This window comes from Ochlerotatus camptorhynchus, unplaced genomic scaffold (genome assembly GCF_037179485.1).
Source record: "Ochlerotatus camptorhynchus isolate MF236.1 unplaced genomic scaffold, CSIRO-AGI_Acam_v1.1 ptg000082l, whole genome shotgun sequence".
Lineage (NCBI taxonomy): Eukaryota > Metazoa > Arthropoda > Insecta > Diptera > Culicidae > Ochlerotatus > Ochlerotatus camptorhynchus.
This window is the reverse complement of record NW_027040572.1, coordinates 464,531-484,929: the sequence shown is the minus strand read 5'-3', so window position 1 is coordinate 484,929 and position 20,399 is coordinate 464,531. Positions and strand designations below refer to the sequence as shown.

The following is a 20,399-nucleotide window of genomic DNA, read 5'->3' as shown; positions in this document are numbered from 1 at the left end:
GGCCTGATCTCGAAATAGTCGAACAGAACATCCAGGCCTGATTGTAGTTTACTCGCCAGAGCACGGATCACTCGACTCTTATAGATGATGGAGGTGTATTCTGCGAACATTGACAGGATACCACCACCCGGCAAGTGAGGAACGTCTAACGTGAAAATGTTGAATAGGGTAGGCTCAATCAGGCTACCCTGAGGGACTCCTGCATCAACGTTGAACGTATCAGAGGGGACATTGTTCAAGTAGACCTGCAATGATCTGCCCGACAAGTAGTTTTTGATGATCTTCAATGTTACAACTCTGTACCCTGAACGTACAATAACGCGTGTAATCATCCTCTCAGGAGGGTTAAATACAGTGCTTGGAAAACTTACATCAAAGTCCTGTCTAAGTGATCAAACGTGTCTCCATTTCCAATTTAGTTGAAATTCTTTGAAGCTGATCCGAAACTTGGACAACCAAGCCACCCGAACAATGTTGACTGTCGAACCAAAGCACCACTCGTTTAAACAGCATCTTCTTTGACGAAGGTACGACTTTCTTTATTATTATAGCGCAACAGCCAAAGGTGCTACGTAGAGAGGGTTTTTAGGATAAGAGAGAAACGTATTCAACTCAAACGACCTGGAAACCTATGCCTAAGTGGTTTCTAGCAACACTGCCATTTCAATCAAGATGTGCGTTGCTCGATTGTCTCTGGTTTTGACAGTTCGGTTGGCTTAAAATCAACCAGTCCGCTTATCTCTTATCCTAGACCCTCTCTAGTGCTACGAAAAGTTCCCACCTGGGATTAGTTATTTGTTTCAAAGGTGCGACCTTGGACCTTCGTCCTTTATTTTCTTTACGTAAGAGGTAGGTTATCTCGCAGATTAATTCATTACCTTTGTGCACCAATGTTTTAACGTTAAACTTACGTGATTGGGTTTGACGGTTTTGACAATAAGCTCAAACGAAAGATCGTCATCTGAAATTTATTGTTGTAATTTGAAATAATCATTCTAATTTTTTGGATTTATCTTAAACAGATGATATATCGGCAATCCATGTTTATAATTTTATCCAGTAAGAATGAGATCAAACAATGAACCGAACATACCTCCTCAATAAGGCAGGGTCAATTAGAGAAACACTCAGATCAATAACTGGCACACTTACCCATCTTGTGCTAATGGCGGATCTGATCCTATTGAATCAAGTGATAACCAGATAGTAAAGACAATACTAGTTGGCGCCAGCATCAGTGGTTTAAAAATGCTTCGCGCTAATGGCATAGTTCCCCTGCCGAAGAGCATTCCACAATGGTGTCTTGGTTAGCTTTAGTTACGTAATACTATTTGAATTATTCATTTGTCAACAGGATCTTAAATTAACAAAATTTAGCGACACCACTTGATTGATACACTTTCATTCATACAAAATATGGGATAGGATTGTTTTTTAACTTGAAAAATATTACCCTGAAATGCACAATTGCAATTTTAATTGACAACGAAAAAAGTTGCAGGACATCTCAAATGTGGGACTACATTTCCTGCTGATTAAATTCTTGTTCCGACCCTAGCTCTTTTCTATTAAATATAGTTTCACTCAAACTACCTACTTTCTATCCTGTGTGTCAAGAATAAAGGAGCACATATGTGAGAGGCCCCGTTAAAAGTACTGAACAAAGTATCCAGTACCCTTAAACTCCCGCCACAAACCCTGCCAATCACATATGTGCTCCTGTTCTAGCTCCTAACTGATTAAAAATGCTTCTCAGGGTGGTATCACATTTCCCTCGAGATTCATTTCCCAAAATGGACCATTTACATGAAAGTATAAAATCATGTGCATTCTAAATTTTGCTAATGGGAATATTACCTTCTTTATTCAAATATCAAATTAAAGAAAAAAACAATAAACAAACGAACATAAAATACAACAAAAAACAGCGCAACCACTCAAAGAACGAAATATTCCCATTTCAATATATTTTTTAAAGCTTTCTTAATTTAAAAATTCTTTAACAGAAATATTGCCGAAAACGTTAAACTGATAAATGGCCCATTCTGAAATTAATATCCGAGAAATGTGATACCACCCTTTTAACTAGCTAGCTACTATAAGTAAACGGTAAATTTGGAAGTAGCTTACTAACAAGATAAAAGGAGCACATATGTGATAAGCCCCGTTAAATGTACTGAAAAGTCACCTCTATTACTAATTTCGATCGAAACCGATTTTCAGTTTCAATCAAAATCATCAAAAGGGGTGACTTTTCAGTACCTTTAAACTCCCACCACATTCCCTGCCAATCACATATGTGCTCCTGCCCTAGCTCCTATCAATCTAACTGATTCTTTTTCTACATATATACCTACTATGTCTAAAACCTAACTCTGCTACTCTAAAATGCAACGATCGAGCTCACGGTAGTGGTCCTTCGAACTCCATAAATAATAAGATCTTCGATGATAGCACTCTGCCACATCGATTGGTTTGCTCGGAAGCACGGTCCCTAAACAAATTTTGTTCACCAAAAGGTCCCTATCCGGTGTTAATGGGTTCCGAGGAATCCTCGTAGTAAAGATGGTAGCTCGAAGTATTCATTAGTACCCGGCTACAACACCTTTACTCGTCAGGAAACCTCGGAGAAGCTAAGAAATTTTAATGAAATTCGTTGGACCACCAGTGAGCTCGATCTGATAACAAAAAAGAACACCAAACTACTAGACGAAATTTGAAATTTCCATTAAACCGAGGGCCATGGCCGAAACCAAAAAAGTCAATCCTAAACATTTCCAGCCAAACATTTTCTTTAGCGAATTTGGGTTTAGGTCACTGGAATTTTTTTCAAGCAGCACAGTAGGCTGCTTTGTAACTGTCAAATTTTGATCATCCTCGGTTTGCATGCCTGTATTTTCTCGCAGGGTACAGTGCTCCCAAAATCCAGCATACACAAAATTCAACTGAGTACGCTGCAGTTTGGGAGAAGTAGTTTGCGTATAAACGTTAGCAGTGTCCGCTACATACGTCACACGCTCCAAAAGTTCATGGTGTGTCTTGGCGTATGCTTCAAACACTGCTACCGTTGTCGTACATTGCTGTACCCTGGCTATTCCTGCTGTCAGAACCGAATCTACATCGGCTCTGTTACACCTAAATACCTCACATGAATTTAAATGTTTCTCTTCAACCCTATCTCCTAATTCATTATTGATCTCTAGCCCTACAGTATCATAATTATAATCTAAATTTTCCTTACCATTACCCGCGTTACCTGAGGCATTCTGGGTAATTCCGCTCATCTCAAATCTCTCACCAATCTCCAGTTTCCTAGTAGATGCTACAAACGGCCCCCGGATATACTCACCGACCGATGACCTTACATTGTCATACTCATCGGTTACCGGTAAGTTTTTAAGCATTTCCCAGCGATCCTGCCTTTTTGGCAGCTTTGGCTTCAAAGAAGCCGCCTTTATTCGCTGGTAAATGGCCGTTAGCTTACCATCGGGATCGGCACGCATAAAATCCGGCAAAGACACCGGTCTAACATTTCGACCAGACCGGGTCTGCCGAGCATCGCGACCATTCTTCACCTTACTAGGAAACATTTTGCTTGAATCGTCCTTAATTGGAAATATTGGGAGAGCGATGAAAAGTACGTCCGCTTTGAATCCACCTCAGAAGCCTCTTAACGATTGTTAGCAGCAGGCCTCCTTATATAGACTTCTGGCGTGTGAAAATTTGGTTACAAGGGTGTTGCTATGGTAGCGTCTGGAAGGTGATGCGCGGGCGGGGGTGGACGTCGTGAAAATTGGACGTTTTGGTCATAGTAGGCGTGCATGTTTTCTTTTTCATTAAGACGTCAAATTTTTTCACGACACATCATTAACTGAATATTTTGTTGCGGATAGTGGTAGGACAAAGTCTGGTGCTACTTTTGCCAGGAGTGTGCTTGCTGGTGAGCACCCATCAGAATCAACACAATTAACGGTGAAGCTGGAATTCCTAGTGCATAAAAAGTGATGATGGAGTCCTATTCATTCCGGATGTTGCTGATCAGTGGATCCTCCAGTTCATAACAACTGAGGGGGTTATAAGAAAAGTGTTCAAGTGATTTTGATCGATTCTCTTCATCGATTTTCACTTTCGTTAATAATTTAGCTACAAATTAATTCCTTGATTCGTGTGGATGCTTTATCAAACTATGTGGCAGAAATAGAGCTGTGGATATCATAAGAGAAAGTCGATCAAAGTCACTTACACCCCTTTCCTTCCAACCCCCTCAATTGGAACCTAGTTTATCAATAATTTGTGCAGGAAAGTGAGTAGGTGTCAGCCAACTTTCTATCGAAAATGCTTGCTTTATTGGAAATGAAATAGTTTTCTTCACTACTATTTCCGATAGGTTTTACAGTGGATCTCAAATTATAATACTTTGTATTTTTCGTATGCTCTTTTTTTAGGATCATTCTTGTGTTTTCGAAGATTTCCTTTTGATCATCACGTAATTCCTTTGGCTCATAGCAATTTTCTGAAGGTTCTCATCCCATTATTTTTGTTCTTCTTTTAGGTATGTTCTGATCGCTGCACCAATAACCCGATTCACCCGTTCGGTCGGATTATTTGCTGGAGGGTAATTGGAATTTTGCCAGTGGTTAACCATCTTCAAGAAAGTAGCAAAAAGGTTGGATTTGAACTGTGGGCCGCTCCGGAACCCCAAACAACAGGAACTTAGAGAAGTGATCGGTGACGACTAGCAGCATCGTGTTGCCCTTTTTCGACTGTGGGATGGACACAACTTGCCAAGGGATCGACGCTGTTGTCAGACGCCCAATTTGAGGTACTCGTGCAATGCTTGGATGTTTCGCCGTTTTGCCCGTCTGGCATCCTCGAGAGAACCGCTTGATGTCCTCACACATACCCGGACAATAGTACTTTTCCCATAGTTTTGGAGTACCCAAAGTGGGCTTCGAGGATCTGGATACGATCAGCTTTCGGCGGCAAACGAGGATCGTCTGGAGTGAAGCTTTTCGATATCCGACTTCAGTTTTTCCAAGTCCACCGTAAGTACATCTACCTCATTTAATGCTCTTGATAACGCATCGGGACTATATTTAATACTCCTTTCTATATTCTAGAACTATATTATGCTGCTGCAATTTAAGGGCCCACCAAACAAGTTGTGTGAAGCTGCTCTCGAAGCTTACTTTATTTAGCCATTTCAAGGATTGCACGTCCGTTATCAACGTTAACGGAGTACCCTCTACGTAACGACGGAAGCGAAATTCAATGGCCAAAATTACTGCTAGGCATTCTCGTTCTGTTGCCGAATACTTCCTCTGAGCTGATCATTTTTTTTTTTTGAAAATAATACTGTTGGCGTCGATATTCATTGAGAACTGAATTTGCCAGGATTGGTGAAGAAGTGAGTACACTTTTGATTTCATTAAATGCTTTGTATGCCTCTTCAGTCCAAATCAGTTTAGTTATCGACTTTTTCAGTAGGCCCGTGATCGGTGCCATGATGGTACTGTAGTTTGGTATAAATTGCTTGTAGAACCCAACCATTCCCATCAATCTTTTTACTTCTTTCAACGTTGTTGGTGAGGGATCTACTATCTATCGATATACCTTCCTCTGACAAAATATATATAAAATATAAAATTAGTTTTTCGAAAAATTTTGATTTTTCCGCACTTATGGATAAGTTGCTCTGCTCAATCTTTCCGCTACTGGTTTTCAATAACTTCAAGTGTTCTACTAACGTCTCAGAGGTGATGACTATGTCATCCAGGTGAACAAAAACCTGTGGTCCATGTCATATCCCAGAACTCTATTAAACATTGGGTTATTGGGGTCCCTGTTAACTCCCTCCCCTTGGCTAGTTTTTAACCTGGACGTTGGTGAGCGGGCCTAATCTTATGTTTCATAGTGGAGCGTTGGAGACGATTGGTTTAGGTCCGGCATCGTTGGCTCATGCCATGGCAGAATAGCGTCATGAGCATGCGATGAGGATTACTGAGCTTCCCCTCTCTGATGAACCATTGCATGAGAAAACCAAAGATCTAGCCTGAAGTGATATTATCACACCTGTTACTCCTTTTTTTAAAAGCCGCGTCGTAGTACGCTTACGTATAGGCACTGACGTTGGGTGCGATACTGGTGGGTTTTTCCGCAAATCACCCTTATTTTATTAATTTTACAGATAGATTTATTTGGGTTTGCAAGGGAATTATAGTATTGAAATATTTCAGAAAGTGCCCAACAGTGCTCCTTCTACTTGCGTGACAAGCTTTCATTGTTGTTTTCATTGAAGCATTACTCAGGGAACAATGTTAAACACCATTTTTGTACATGGTATTGTAAATAGTCTTATATATGCTTCATTTTGGTTTGGGATAAATTGTTTGAACTATGGCTCGGGATTTCCACTGTGGAGTGCTTCTATTGTGACATATCCATACGTAATTTTGAGGAACGACATGTGTGAGCATAATTGGAGCATATACCCTATATAATTAAAAAATCATCTTGGAAACTAACATCAAAATGCTTGAAGGTGTCACCTGGGTCGAACTAATATATAATAAATATTGATCTAAGTAACAAACAACTTAAAATACGTTAAATTCTAGATCACATGGACAAGTGCAGGTACTTAATAAAGCATGATTGATTGATAATTGATTGGGTAGATTAGAGAATTCAATTATTTATTAAATCAAGCTAATGAGATATCATAATCATCAAAGGAACTTAAGGTGATACTCTAAAGAAGCCTTAGCGTGAAACTTTAAAGGCACAAATGTCAGCTTCCACAAAACATACAAATTTGAAATTGCTACTCCTTGTTTGCTGTGCTACCTTAAATAAGAAAATTTAGACAGCCTAATAACATTAAGTAAGTTAACAAAAGAGTTAGGATGTGGATGGTACGCTTAGGGAGGCAACTAGCCTATTCATGTATTGTCTATTTATTTTGATGGTTGCTTTAAAATATCAATTTGGTATATATGTGAAAGGATGAATCAGTGGGAGATGGATTTTCGGTTTCTTTACATTTTGCATCACAAATATTCGTAATCATGTGTCATTTCCTCAAAAACCCCCAATCACCGGCCTCTTCAATCCCTTCCTTTTCCCATGGCGTTCAAGTGGTCCGCATAGACTATTTAGCCATTACCCTTCCTTTATCCTCGGCTTTGGATTGACTTTCGCTCCCATTGCCCCACCAAACGCTGCAAAATGAAAATGAAAATGAAAATTGGGGTCCCTGTTAACTCAAACGGCATCACCTTGAAGCGATATAGATGCTTTCCTGATCTAAACGACGTGTATTCCCTGCTTTCCAATAGAGTTTACATAAGGAATTTGCCAGTATGCTTTAGACAAGTCTTTAATAGAGAAGTTCTTAGCTTCCCAATATCATCTGCATGTCAGGCAAAGGATATGCTTCCTTTTTCGTTACCTCGTCAACTCTCCTGCTATCTAGTCAAAGCCTCCACTCTCCTGATGACTTTTTTACTGGTAAAATTGGATTGCACCAGTCTGACTCCGACAATTCGATGATTTCCATCTCCTTCATACGATCCATTTCCTTTGCCATCTATTTTTGGATCACCGCAGACCTTCGGATGCTTCGGTTTCTATCCTGGAATTATGTCAATTTTATGCTCCAGCACAGTTGTTCTTCCTCTCCATCCATCTACAAATCTCCTGTTACGTTCTCTGTTGGTTCTAGTATTAGTTTTATTGGTTTACTTCTCCAAAATATTCTTCTACGAAGTTGATGAACACTTCTTCCTCCTTTGCTTGATTAGTTTCAAATGTGTTATGTTTTCTATTCTCCGTCAAAAATGACGCAAAACATTTTATTTTCCTTAAGATTTTTACTCCTTTGCACCAATAGCTGCGGTAGTGTTCTTATAATAGTGGAACCCATTAGAATCCAATGCATTCCACTATTATAGGAACCAAAGTTAGCAGCTACCACTACTACTGGAACAGTGTTCCTATAAATGCAGTACAAGTTTTCCAAAAAAGGTATTCAACTTAATTACAATGTAATATATTTCTCCAAAAAATGTTCAACTTGGTTGCAGTTCCAGTTGTTTGTTATTTGGCTGAAGATATTTTTGTTTATGATTGATTCGAATAGCTTTGGAATGCACGAGCTGATGGCAATCCCACGATAATTTCAGATATCAAATTTTGGATTAATGGATATTAAAAACGATTTTTTTTCATTCCTGCGAGAATGTACTGGAGACAAGTAACATATTGAACAGCCATTATAAAGGAATTGTGAGTTCTTTTGCTAAATTTTACATACAATCTAACGGGATTCCATCTGGTCCTGAGCCTTTAGTGGTGTCCAAAGCTCTTAGACCTGTCAACATATCTTGAACATAAAGGTTACTAACACCAAAATTGTTCGAAAAAACTGGAAACTGTGAAAAATATTCGTAATCATGATCATTATCCGAGAAATTGGAGTATGTCTCTTGAAAAAATGTGACAAAAAGATAACAAATATCTTTTCAATTATTGCTTATTTTTTCGTCTAAAGTAATTGTTGATAGAAATTTTATTTTTAACGTTATTGAAGAAGACTCTTGGACATGCTTTAATTTATTTTTCAGCTTTATTGTTATACTCATAAAGAGCAGCAGATACAGCAAAATTAGACTGGTTACAAATATTCAAATACTTTTCCAAATTACCCTGATTATTGTTTTTTCTATATATTTTGTGAGCCTTTTGTTTCCGATTTTTCAAATGAATGATTTGCTTATCGCTCTAAAAATCCGGTCAATGAGCAAAACATTAATTGTAACTGTACAGGCTGCATATCTCGAATCCTTGCATTATCATGCTGGGTTGATTTAATTTGGATATTTTTTTCAGTTCATCAAAAATGACTTTTTTTTTGTCTGTAATAGGGGTAAGAGGGGCATAGTGAGCATCCCTTGCCCCAGCTTGGTCTTCCGGCCGTTCGTAACAAATTGGTTGGTGGTAGGATCAATATCATAATGATACTACCAGTTGATTTGTTTCATGCAGCTGGAGATCCAAAGCCAAAGTGCGGAATGCTCACTATGCCCCTCCTGCTCCTATTCTTGTATTTTGTTTTTCTCCCAGTTGAGCTTTCCAAAATGCTTCTCTCTGGTCCTTCAACGGACCCCTAAGTTTGAGCTCGTAGCCGATTTCATCTTGCATCAGGTCACTAGGATTTATATACGATCCCAAACCAACTTGGTTTGTAAAAGAAGCTACCTTAGTAAATAATAATCCTAAACTAATCTTTTTTTTTTCCTATTTCAGAACTCCAACCAAATCAACACTTCAATCAAACGTAAGTAGACCCCTTATTTGAACAAGTAAAAAACGCGTGCGGAATTGCTTCACCGGTTATTGAATTGCATTTTATTATTCCCATTCAATGCATTTGGAATTGGTTGTAGGAAAGAGTAAATTGTATATGTTACGAAAAATTAAACAATCCTATCTATCAAAACTAATAATAGCCGGTTCAGAGGATGCTGCAGGGGACAACTGTTCACTTCTCACTCGTAAGGGGAACGTCCAGAGGTGTCGCTCGAACATAATCTGCCAACCAAATTTCCTCTGGGAATTTCTGATCGAAGTCTTCTTGGAACATACTCATCCTGATCGTACGTTACAGTTCATCTGCTACTGGGTAGGTTTCGATGATTCTACCCGTAGGCCATTGATTTGGCTTCGAATTGACATCCCCTAATAGAACGAAGTCGCCGACCGAAACGTTGTGTGATGAACGTTGCCACTTTGACATCCGCTGCAGAGATCGCATGTATTCTGTCTGCCATCTAGTGCGAAATTCTTGCGAGAGACGCTGAACAAACTGACAGCCTGACATCGAGCTAATTTTCGGCTCCAGCAAGTTGACTTCGGGAACGGTGGTGAGTGCACGACCGATGAGAAGATGAGCTGGAGTGAGAGGTTGAGGATCCATCGGGCTATTGGAGATCGGTGTAAGTGCCCTTCGGTTCATGCAGCAATTTGAGCGTGGCCAGTTCTTCGAAGGTAATGATGTAACTGCTGGTGATCTTCGACAAATGCCTTGATCGCTGACTCCTATAGTCCTCCATAGTGTGGCGACCGAGCTGGAATGAAGTTCCATTCCACTCCCTTGTCGGTTAGAAATGCGGTCACTTCATCGTTGTGCACAGAAGTTTGCACAGTTTTGCGTACATTTCTCGAAGGTGCTTAGCTCTTTCTCTGAAGTTCGTTGCGTTATCCTAGGACATTATCGCTGACAAACGGTAGCAGCTAGAAAATCTAGTGAATGCCGCCAAGAACGCGACAGTAGTAAGCTCAGACATAGCTTCCATATGCACGGCCTTTGTTATAAAGCAAACACAGAGTGCAATGTATTCTTTGCTTTGTTTCGCACCTCTGGTCCTACGTCCAACAATGCTGACTGGACCTGCATAGTCGTCGCCAGTAATCGCAAATGGTGGATTTGGTTGAACTCGATCAGATGGCAGCTGACTCATTAGTTGATACGTTGGTACTGGCTTAACACGTGCACACGTCACACACTGACGTTAAGCTTTCCTTGCTGCACTTGCCCCACTGATGATCGAAAATCTTCTTCGGGGTACTGCCAGCAGTGTTTTTGGCCCACAGTGGTGATGGACGATGTGGTCATGGTTCAACAGATACGATTTGAGGATAGAATAGCGAGGGATCAATATAGGATGTCGAACGTCGTAGCTGAGACTTGACTGTTGTATCCTTCCGCCCACCCTGAGCATACCCTCTTCGTCCAGGACTCCAGATGATTCAGCTCTTCACGAAAGTGCTGCTGCTGAACGTGGCGCATGTAAACTGTTTGGGCTCGATCAAGCTCGCATGCTAACAAACGAGGAATCGACTGAGATTCAGGAGACCTTAACCAAAGAATACGAGCAGTGACCATCATGAGATCGGGATAATATCTTGCCATCATTCCATCGAGAAAGTCATTTTCGTAGAGAGTGATGAGAGAGACGGCTACTGTTCTTTGCTCCCTATCAATGTGCTGTTGGTCAGTGTTGGTCAGTGTCGATGTCGGATGTCGATTGATTCACAGTGCTCCATGCAGAACCATTCAACCACAGACTGTTGCGCTGAATTAGTTCTGGCGACGCTCCGCGCGAAATGAGATCCCCGGAGTTTTGCTCCGCTGCGATGTTGCTCCAATTGACTCATGGAGATAGGAAAGGAATGTTAGTTCAACATTTCTATAAGAGAGATGCAGAGAACTCGACGACACCTAATCATGAATAGTTCTAACGTTTTGAGGAATGTTTGAAGGGAATTCGGATTACATCGTAAGACTTTTCAAAATGAATTTGTTATTACAGAGTAAATCGTACATGTTGTTAAATCAACTCGTTAAAAATTAAATTAAAATATGCACGTATATGGCCTCTATTTTTGTACGTATAAACCATTTATTTGCATTCTATACGAATTTTTTGTTTGTATATATGTTTGTATATCACGAAAATAATTTTGAATATACGTGCATTCTGGTTGTCTGGGCTAAAGTTAATTAATCCGTCTTAAAGTTCAGTTGTAGTTTGAGTAACCAGCCTGATGCTCATCTGCTGACTTATGTAAAAATCAACCGATACTGATTAATTCAGATACATTTATAGCATAACACTCTCACATTTTGTCTTTGTTTATCTTCTACATCTATCTCACTGGTAGGTTCGGACTTTTCGATATAGAAATACTGAGCTCCTACAACCTTTACCGATGTAAAAGTCGATTTTCTCCGCAAGCCTTCTGGGAATCCTTTTACGAAGAACGGTGGAACTTTCTCCATCTTTTCCACCTTTGGATCATCGCCGTTTTCCAGGATGGCGTAACGATTGTTCGATGCCAGTTGAGCACTGGTGGTGTCCAATAGGAATTGCTTCCCGATCGGAATAGCAGTCGCGTCAAAAGGATGCTTCACCAAACACCGCGAAAGAGAACGCAAATACTATCGCAACGAACTAGCGAACAACTCAAGAGAACGAGTAAAAAACCGAACTGTACTGCTGGACGGTCAAGCAGGGTAGTAAATTTAACGTTTATTTGCTGGTTTTTAAAGTTTCAACATTTGGTTATACATTTCAATTGGTTAGCCTTTGGCTCTTCAACTTTGTTCTAGTTAATTGGTTATTCTAATGTGATGATTGCGTTTAGCGCTAATTTACAGGATACCCTTTTCAGGGCTTGTTTCTGTTTGAATTTAAAAATGTGATAACCTACCTACTTGAGCACATGAACCTACCTAACTACTTGCACTAGGTTGCCAAATATCGAATGATCTGGTGGTTTGATCGCAGACAGGCGACTCTGACCCTTTCGAGCGTGGACGTCTTTCGCTCTTCGAGTGTTTTAAGACCGGCCAGGTGGTGAATCTCAGAATTACGAGTTCGCGGTGGATTGTTAAGGATCATTCTGATGATCTTGTTTAAGATCCTCTGAAGCTTTAGGTGGTGGCACTTAGCACAACTCTCCCATATTAGCATACCATACTCAATAGCCGGCAGAATGATCTGCTTGTGGACAGCAAGCTTGTCTTTTGAGGGAAAGGGTGGACTTCCTGTTTATCAGAGGATAGAGCGGCCTGATCTCGAAATAGTCGAACAGAACATCCAGGCCTGATTGTAGTTTACTCGCCAGAGCACGGATCACTCGACTCTTATAGATGATGGAGGTGTATTCTGCGAACATTGACAGGATACCACCACCCGGCAAGTGAGGAACGTCTAACGTGAAAATGTTGAATAGGGTAGGCTCAATCAGGCTACCCTGAGGGACTCCTGCATCAACGTTGAACGTATCAGAGGGGACATTGTTCAAGTAGACCTGCAATGATCTGCCCGACAAGTAGTTTTTGATGATCTTCAATGTTACAACTCTGTACCCTGAACGTACAATAACGCGTGTAATCATCCTCTCAGGAGGGTTAAATACAGTGCTTGGAAAACTTACATCAAAGTCCTGTCTAAGTGATCAAACGTGTCTCCATTTCCAATTTAGTTGAAATTCTTTGAAGCTGATCCGAAACTTGGACAACCAAGCCACCCGAACAATGTTGACTGTCGAACCAAAGCACCACTCGTTTAAACAGCATCTTCTTTGACGAAGGTACGACTTTCTTTATTATTATAGCGCAACAGCCAAAGGTGCTACGTAGAGAGGGTTTTTAGGATAAGAGAGAAACGTATTCAACTCAAACGACCTGGAAACCTATGCCTAAGTGGTTTCTAGCAACACTGCCATTTCAATCAAGATGTGCGTTGCTCGATTGTCTCTGGTTTTGACAGTTCGGTTGGCTTAAAATCAACCAGTCCGCTTATCTCTTATCCTAGACCCTCTCTAGTGCTACGAAAAGTTCCCACCTGGGATTAGTTATTTGTTTCAAAGGTGCGACCTTGGACCTTCGTCCTTTATTTTCTTTACGTAAGAGGTAGGTTATCTCGCAGATTAATTCATTACCTTTGTGCACCAATGTTTTAACGTTAAACTTACGTGATTGGGTTTGACGGTTTTGACAATAAGCTCAAACGAAAGATCGTCATCTGAAATTTATTGTTGTAATTTGAAATAATCATTCTAATTTTTTGGATTTATCTTAAACAGATGATATATCGGCAATCCATGTTTATAATTTTATCCAGTAAGAATGAGATCAAACAATGAACCGAACATACCTCCTCAATAAGGCAGGGTCAATTAGAGAAACACTCAGATCAATAACTGGCACACTTACCCATCTTGTGCTAATGGCGGATCTGATCCTATTGAATCAAGTGATAACCAGATAGTAAAGACAATACTAGTTGGCGCCAGCATCAGTGGTTTAAAAATGCTTCGCGCTAATGGCATAGTTCCCCTGCCGAAGAGCATTCCACAATGGTGTCTTGGTTAGCTTTAGTTACGTAATACTATTTGAATTATTCATTTGTCAACAGGATCTTAAATTAACAAAATTTAGCGACACCACTTGATTGATACACTTTCATTCATACAAAATATGGGATAGGATTGTTTTTTAACTTGAAAAATATTACCCTGAAATGCACAATTGCAATTTTAATTGACAACGAAAAAAGTTGCAGGACATCTCAAATGTGGGACTACATTTCCTGCTGATTAAATTCTTGTTCCGACCCTAGCTCTTTTCTATTAAATATAGTTTCACTCAAACTACCTACTTTCTATCCTGTGTGTCAAGAATAAAGGAGCACATATGTGAGAGGCCCCGTTAAAAGTACTGAACAAAGTATCCAGTACCCTTAAACTCCCGCCACAAACCCTGCCAATCACATATGTGCTCCTGTTCTAGCTCCTAACTGATTAAAAATGCTTCTCAGGGTGGTATCACATTTCCCTCGAGATTCATTTCCCAAAATGGACCATTTACATGAAAGTATAAAATCATGTGCATTCTAAATTTTGCTAATGGGAATATTACCTTCTTTATTCAAATATCAAATTAAAGAAAAAAACAATAAACAAACGAACATAAAATACAACAAAAAACAGCGCAACCACTCAAAGAACGAAATATTCCCATTTCAATATATTTTTTAAAGCTTTCTTAATTTAAAAATTCTTTAACAGAAATATTGCCGAAAACGTTAAACTGATAAATGGCCCATTCTGAAATTAATATCCGAGAAATGTGATACCACCCTTTTAACTAGCTAGCTACTATAAGTAAACGGTAAATTTGGAAGTAGCTTACTAACAAGATAAAAGGAGCACATATGTGATAAGCCCCGTTAAATGTACTGAAAAGTCACCTCTATTACTAATTTCGATCGAAACCGATTTTCAGTTTCAATCAAAATCATCAAAAGGGGTGACTTTTCAGTACCTTTAAACTCCCACCACATTCCCTGCCAATCACATATGTGCTCCTGCCCTAGCTCCTATCAATCTAACTGATTCTTTTTCTACATATATACCTACTATGTCTAAAACCTAACTCTGCTACTCTAAAATGCAACGATCGAGCTCACGGTAGTGGTCCTTCGAACTCCATAAATAATAAGATCTTCGATGATAGCACTCTGCCACATCGATTGGTTTGCTCGGAAGCACGGTCCCTAAACAAATTTTGTTCACCAAAAGGTCCCTATCCGGTGTTAATGGGTTCCGAGGAATCCTCGTAGTAAAGATGGTAGCTCGAAGTATTCATTAGTACCCGGCTACAACACCTTTACTCGTCAGGAAACCTCGGAGAAGCTAAGAAATTTTAATGAAATTCGTTGGACCACCAGTGAGCTCGATCTGATAACAAAAAAGAACACCAAACTACTAGACGAAATTTGAAATTTCCATTAAACCGAGGGCCATGGCCGAAACCAAAAAAGTCAATCCTAAACATTTCCAGCCAAACATTTTCTTTAGCGAATTTGGGTTTAGGTCACTGGATTTTTTTTCAAGCAGCACAGTAGGCTGCTTTGTAACTGTCAAATTTTGATCATCCTCGGTTTGCATACCTTGATTTTCTCGCAGGGTACAGTGCTCCCAAAATCCAGCATACACAAAATTCAACTGAGTACGCTGCAGTTTGGGAGAAGTAGTTTGCGTATAAACGTTAGCAGTGTCCGCTACATACGTCACACGCTCCAAAAGTTCATGGTGTGTCTTGGCGTATGCTTCAAACACTGCTACCGTTGTCGTACATTGCTGTACCCTGGCTATTCCTGCTGTCAGAACCGAATCTACATCGGCTCTGTTACACCTAAATACCTCACATGAATTTAAATGTTTCTCTTCAACCCTATCTCCTAATTCATTATTGATCTCTAGCCCTACAGTATCATAATTATAATCTAAATTTTCCTTACCATTACCCGCGTTACCTGAGGCATTCTGGGTAATTCCGCTCATCTCAAATCTCTCACCAATCTCCAGTTTCCTAGTAGATGCTACAAACGGCCCCCGGATATACTCACCGACCGATGACCTTACATTGTCATACTCATCGGTTACCGGTAAGTTTTTAAGCATTTCCCAGCGATCCTGCCTTTTTGGCAGCTTTGGCTTCAAAGAAGCCGCCTTTATTCGCTGGTAAATGGCCGTTAGCTTACCATCGGGATCGGCACGCATAAAATCCGGCAAAGACACCGGTCTAACATTTCGACCAGACCGGGTCTGCCGAGCATCGCGACCATTCTTCGCCTTACTAGGAAACATTTTGCTTGAATCGTCCTTAATTGGAAATATTGGGAGAGCGATGAAAAGTACGTCCGCTTTGAATCCACCTCAGAAGCCTCTTAACGATTGTTAGCAGCAGGCCTCCTTATATAGACTTCTGGCGTGTGAAAATTTGGTTACAAGGGTGTTGCTATGGTAGCGTCTGGAAGGTGATGCGCGGGCGGGGGTGGACGTCGTGAAAATTGGACGTTTTGGTCATAGTAGGCGTGCATGTTTTCTTTTTCATTAAGACGTCAAATTTTTTCACGACACATCATTAACTGAATATTTTGTTGCGGATAGTGGTAGGACAAAGTCTGGTGCTACTTTTGCCAGGAGTGTGCTTGCTGGTGAGCACCCATCAGAATCAACACAATTAACGGTGAAGCTGGAATTCCTAGTGCATAAAAAGTGATGATGGAGTCCTATTCATTCCGGATGTTGCTGATCAGTGGATCCTCCAGTTCATAACAACTGAGGGGGTTATAAGAAAAGTGTTCAAGTGATTTTGATCGATTCTCTTCATCGATTTTCACTTTCGTTAATAATTTAGCTACAAATTAATTCCTTGATTCGTGTGGATGCTTTATCAAACTATGTGGCAGAAATAGAGCTGTGGATATCATAAGAGAAAGTCGATCAAAGTCACTTACACCCCTTTCCTTCCAACCCCCTCAATTGGAACCTAGTTTATCAATAATTTGTGCAGGAAAGTGAGTAGGTGTCAGCCAACTTTCTATCGAAAATGCTTGCTTTATTGGAAATGAAATAGTTTTCTTCACTACTATTTCCGATAGGTTTTACAGTGGATCTCAAATTATAATACTTTGTATTTTTCGTATGCTCTTTTTTTAGGATCATTCTTGTGTTTTCGAAGATTTCCTTTTGATCATCACGTAATTCCTTTGGCTCATAGCAATTTTCTGAAGGTTCTCATCCCATTATTTTTGTTCTTCTTTTAGGTATGTTCTGATCGCTGCACCAATAACCCGATTCACCCGTTCGGTCGGATTATTTGCTGGAGGGTAATTGGAATTTTGCCAGTGGTTAACCATCTTCAAGAAAGTAGCAAAAAGGTTGGATTTGAACTGTGGGCCGCTCCGGAACCCCAAACAACAGGAACTTAGAGAAGTGATCGGTGACGACTAGCAGCATCGTGTTGCCCTTTTTCGACTGTGGAATGGACACAACTTGCCAAGGGATCGACGCTGTTGTCAGACGCCCAATTTGAGGTACTCGTGCAATGCTTGGATGTTTCGCCGTTTTGCCCGTCTGGCATCCTCGAGAGAACCGCTTGATGTCCTCACACATACCCGGACAATAGTACTTTTCCCATAGTTTTGGAGTACCCAAAGTGGGCTTCGAGGATCTGGATACGATCAGTTTTCGGCGGCAAACGAAGCGCCGTGGTGCAGGTGCAGGCGCCGTTTGTTGGCAGGGTCCAATATTGGACAGTTTGATGTGTATAAAGTACCATCAGTTAAAACTGTATTTTTGAGCTTTATCTCTGTACATGTTTCTTAGAAGATTATCATGTTGGTGTACGCTGATTCTAAAAGTAAATGGTATTAACATTGAGCTGTCCATAGTTGGGCGTTGTTGAACTTGTGGTACTTGCACAACATTTCATGTGAGTACCAAAGTACTAAAGTAAGTGGGACAATGTCAATGAGATATGGCTAGTTGGGTATTCAGATGAAACTATTTCTTTAAAAAACTAATCCTGGTTGTATCTCTTTTTCGTTTACATGTAACACTGTTTGATATTACTAACCGCACCGAGCCTTCATTCCGGGTGGTGAGCGAACCTGAAGAAGAAGAAGATGACTATACAGCATGAGTGGTACCATTACCCCTTCTCGGAACGAGTGTATTGTTAATAGACCTGGTCTACGATTCAAAGTTGAATTCTGTGATAATAAGTATCACATAAAACGTAAAATTGGAAGCATCATCTTTATCGAAATGTAAGTATTATTGACAATAACCATAACTATATGATATGCAAATTTATACGATAGGTACCTGGATCAACGTTATTTAAACATGCGCATTCGATCGTGACGGCATCTTATTCTGCATTTTAAACCTACCCAACACTTTTCCTTTCTACAATCCCTGAGCAGCTGGTTCACCATAAGTGTACCTCGCAGAACTTTTTTAATCCCCATGGGTAAAGATGCTGTGTTGCTTACTACTCTTACGGCTTAGCGACTTTGCAGTCAATTTAATTGTTTATGAGAAAGTTACCGATCATTATATGTGGACGACAAAAAAACGGACTATTACGTTCAAAAAACAAATCCTATTCTAAATTTCCCCCATTGATGTAGAAGCTCATGAACCTTTTTTTTACCTAAAATACAACAGTATTACTATATCAAAAACCAGAACATAAGGAAGTTACCATAGTAAAAAAAAATTAAGAAAAAGTTAAACTCAAGTGGTATAAATAGAATTTAGTGCCCCATACCGATGGCATAATTGATACATGAAACATATCGCAAACATTTTTATCACAGCAAATATTTTAAACTATTTATATACAGATTTATTTTTAAAAAACTAACTATTTGAACAAGAATATCCTTACCCAAACAGAAAAATAATATAGGGGAAATGGCTCTAATGTAGGCCTATGGATCTAAGATTGGGCTCATAGCTAAAAATCTGCTATTTATCAATTTTATCTAGATGAACGCGTCATTGGGATGGTACTAATGGTTTGTTTTGGTCGCTATTGAAAATTTAGTCGTTTGTTGAATTTATGTATGGGCCCAAATTAGAGGCATTAAGTGCAAGTTTACCGGCCCGAAAATAAAAATTTTGTTTTGGCACGTTTTTATTTTTCTAAAAATATTGGAAAAAATTATCAAAAATCCAAGAAAATCATTTTCTTCCTAAGATTCTTGACAAAAATTACCTGTAATCATATTTTTCTATTTTATCATGAACAAAATTGGACTTTCAGCAAACCGAAATAATAATAATAATATAATAAAATGCCGACATTTGAAATAATTTTGTATTATAATATGCAATATGATTATTTTAACAAACGTTAAGAGGAGGGGCAGATTTTTATTTTTTTTTTCTTGTGATTCGATTATCCGGAGGATTTGATTATCCGGAGTGAAAAAAAAAATCGATACTCCGGATAATCGAGTCCGACCTGTAACTATATTATCATAATTGTGAATATTCCAATAATAGAACAGAAGGAGTACACCCTAATGCAGCTCGAAGCTGCCAACAAAAATGGGACCCAAATCGATACGAACATCTGCTATGTGGCAAACTATTAACGAACGTTTTACGAACAGAAGGAAAGGTGCTTCATCTGCGAGAACATCAACGGTGAATGGGTAATCGGTACCGGAACCATACTAATCAACAAGTACAAGGCAGTCAATATCCTGGACTCATGTTGGGACTCACGGATCCTTTCAACTCAAACTATAACAGAAACAGGTAACTGCACAATCACAGTGCAGAATTTTACATTCAAAAGCAATCCAACGACCATACAACAACACGAATATCTCACGCCAATATTCGGCTAAGATATATAAGTAACCAAACAGAAAACGGATATCGAAGAGATACACCGAATGAACTTCAAAAAATTAAACTCCATATGACGGGTTCTTAGACATTCGGTGGAATATCCATGTTGCCTCCATCGTCCTGTTACCACTAATCATATTCTGTATTCGTAGATACAAAATGCAATCCATAAATTATCCTCATCAAGTCGACATCGCCACGCTACGAATCGCCAGCAAGAAACATAACATCAACCATTTGAGAGACGAGCTTCAAAAAGACGAGCCAATGCGTTTGATGAAACCGCTCTTTCCGGTACCCAGATTTGTGCTAACGAAAGGATCAAACAAGCCAACCGAGGACGCTTGACACCTAGGGGGGGAGACATTATGACGATTCCCGCCAGCACCGTACATCATTACATTCACTCAAGCCCATAGCAACAACACTGAACCCGATTCAGCCCATTGTACGCAGGAAGACGAAATGATGACGCTTACAAGACTCACCAAGCCATGTGGACAAAGTTTGTAACAAAATCGAACCATCAGCAGGAAGCAGCCGATACATCAGATTTAGCTTATTTATAGTGATTGGAAATTTATTTTTAAAGTGCGACATTGTGGCGATAC

At 39.7% G+C, this 20,399-nt stretch overlaps 1 protein-coding gene and 1 long non-coding RNA gene across 2 annotated transcripts in view; one reads left to right on the top strand and one right to left on the bottom strand.

The window, feature by feature from the left end:
• The window catches only part of LOC135698058 (uncharacterized), a gene marked incomplete at its 3' end in the record, with an annotated part of 32,302 nt that extends 28,712 nt beyond the window's left edge, over positions 1-3,590 (bottom strand). Inside the window, exon 1 of the mRNA XM_065217920.1 lies at positions 3,366-3,590. Coding sequence (XP_065073992.1) covers positions 3,366-3,590 — 225 coding nt within the window. The remainder of the gene's footprint in view (positions 1-3,365) is intronic.
• A 1,772-nt stretch (positions 3,591-5,362) lies between these two features.
• LOC135698073 (uncharacterized) lies at positions 5,363-17,380 on the top strand. Its single transcript, XR_010517457.1, has 3 exons — positions 5,363-5,407; positions 9,307-9,337; positions 17,184-17,380. It is a non-coding gene; the product is annotated as an uncharacterized LOC135698073 (long non-coding RNA).
• The last annotated feature ends 3,019 nt before the right edge of the window (positions 17,381-20,399 follow it).